Source organism: Eimeria acervulina, genomic scaffold (genome assembly GCF_000499425.1).
Source record: "Eimeria acervulina Houghton genomic scaffold, Eah_scaff424, whole genome shotgun sequence".
Lineage (NCBI taxonomy): Eukaryota > Apicomplexa > Conoidasida > Eucoccidiorida > Eimeriidae > Eimeria > Eimeria acervulina.
This window is the reverse complement of record NW_013549816.1, coordinates 16,883-19,267: the sequence shown is the minus strand read 5'-3', so window position 1 is coordinate 19,267 and position 2,385 is coordinate 16,883. Positions and strand designations below refer to the sequence as shown.

Sequence of the window (2,385 nt, the reverse complement as noted above, 5' to 3'; positions counted from 1 at the left end):
GGGCTTGTGAGGGCTTGTTAAGGTTTTTACAAGTTTGTTCGCTAGGGTTTACTAGAGTTGTTAATTAGAGTTGCTGATTAGGGTTGTACATATTATTAAAGTAAATTAGGGTTTAGGGTTTAGGGTTTAGGGTTTAGGGTTTACGAATTGATCTTCTCCCTGTGGAGAGGAGAGCACGAGTGCAAGACCTTCGGGTGTCTCCTTGAGTTTGGGTTTGCTGCAGTACGGCAGCTGCTGCAGCAAACCTTCTGCTGCTGCTGCTGAAGCAACAGACAACCATAACCCTAAACCCTCAATGCAGCTGCTAGATGAAGACCCCAGACGAGACTCAGCCTCCTCACCCACAACCCTGCAGCAGCAGCAGCAGCAGCAGCAGCAGCAGAAAGGTGAAGCATAGGGCAGCTGAGATTACAAGGGAGACTGAAAATCAAAGGGGAATGAAGATCCAGCTTAGGGTTTAGGGTTTAGGGTTTAGGGTTTGGTTCTGAGGCATCCTAGGGTTTAGGGTTTCAATTCAAAGAGCTAGGGTTTGTTCTGCTACGTATGCTGAAGGCAGTGAGGGTTTAGGGTTTTATGTGAGTCTTGTGAATTTGCTGTTGATGGTTTAGGGTTTGGAAACGAAGGCGTAGGGTTTGCAAACCAGGGTTTAGGGTTTGCAATCGAGGGTTTAGGGTTTAGGGTTTACGAGTTCAGGATCCATTGTTAAGGGTTTAGGAGTAAGAATTAGGGTTTAGGGAATGGAAGACAAGGATTAGGGTTTGGCATGTGGGTTTACTATTTCAGAATCTAGGGTTTAGGGTTTGCAGTCTAGGGTTTAGGGTTTGCAGTCTAGGGTTTAGGGTTTGCAGCGTAGGGTTTAGGGTTTGCAGTCTAGGGCTTGGGGCTTGCAGTATAGGGTTTAGGGTTTCCAGTATAGGGTTTAGGGTTTGCAGTGTATGGTTTAGGGTTTGCACTGCAGCGATTAGGCTTTTTTAGGGTTTAGGATTTCTTAGGATTTAGGGTTTAGGGTTTAGGGTTTAGGGTTTAGGGTTTACCGAGTGACCCCATCGAATGCAAGCGCACTGGGCGTTGATCTGTTTGCTAATCGATTGACTTCAACTGAAACCGCAAGAGGGTTTGCTGCTGCTGCAGCAGCAACAACACTGCTGCTGCTGCCGAGGTCTATACCTACACAATACCCCCGCTGCTGCTGCTGCTGCTGCTGCTGCTGCTGCTGCTGCTGCTGCGGAGAGGTTGAGGATGTAGAAGGCAATTCTTCTGCCATCTTCAGTGAAAAATAAGACACCAAAAGTGAGGCGACGCGTAACGGCCTGTAAACCCTAAACCCTAAACCCTAAACCCTAGAGGGAAATTAAACTCAGTGCAATTGGTGCGGTGTACGTACACCTTAAATTTAACAACAAACTCGCTATAAAACACTTGCATGCAGAGAAGACACATAAACCACCAACAGTAAACCCTAGGGCCTAAACCCTAAACCCCAATACAGTCGCTGCTGCAGCCCCAAGGGGCCCCACAGAGTCACCTTGAGGGTTTAGGGTTTAGGGTTTAGGGTTTAGGGTTTACAGTTTAGGGTTTCTTATTTCTTGGTTGAGTCATTTTACTTTTCATTTAGGGTTTAGGGTTCAGGGATAATCCCGGCGTGTTTCCTGGCTCTAGGAAGTTGCTCTTGTCTAGTGTTTAGGGTTTAGGGTTTAGGGTTTAGGGTTTAGGGTTTGCTTGAGTGGTTTCTAAAAATGATTGTATTGCTTGCAAATTATTAATGCCTACGCATTTATTCTTGTTTTATGTTTTGAAACCTCTCGAGTTTCTTTACCGACGATTTAGGGTTTAGGGTTTAGGGTTTAGGGTTTAGGGTTTAGGGTTTAGGGTTTACGATGGAGGTAGCGATTCGCTGTCGGGGTTTATACCACGCATACGGGGAGTCTTCTTTATCTTCTCCTTTTTCTTCATCTTCTAATTATGTTTCTGATAAAGAAGAAGAAGAAGGGTTTGCATGCGGCAGCAAACAGCATCTAAACCCTAAACCCTTAACTCTAAACCCTAATAATTGTTCTCTCTTTAATATTTCTCTAGATGTTCAACAGGGGTCGCGGGTTCTGCTTGTAGGCAGCAATGGAGCGGGCAAAAGTACTCTTATTTCTATCCTTGGAGGCCAAATGGTAATAAACCCTAAACCCTAAACCCTAAACCCTAAACCCTAAACCCTAAACCCTAGTCAACCCTAGTCAACCCTAGTACACCCAAGTAAACCCTACGAAAGCCTAGGAAACCCTAGGAAACCATAATAATATACTTTATTAGACCCTAATGTACCCAAGTTAACCCTAGTAAACCCTAAACCCTAAACCCTAATAAGCTTTGGTCATGCATACCTAATAAACC

The 2,385-nt window shown here is 44.9% G+C and overlaps 1 protein-coding gene across 1 annotated transcript in view; it reads right to left on the bottom strand.

Annotated features, from left to right (window-relative positions):
- EAH_00037940 (DnaK family domain containing protein, putative) overlaps positions 1-1,953 on the bottom strand; it is a gene marked incomplete at both ends in the record, with an annotated part of 6,403 nt that extends 4,450 nt beyond the window's left edge. The window contains 3 exons of the mRNA XM_013395499.1: positions 145-349; positions 1,035-1,310; positions 1,877-1,953. Coding sequence (XP_013250953.1) covers positions 145-349; positions 1,035-1,310; positions 1,877-1,953 — 558 coding nt within the window. The remainder of the gene's footprint in view (positions 1-144; positions 350-1,034; positions 1,311-1,876) is intronic.
- Positions 1,954-2,385: the final 432 nt, after the last annotated feature.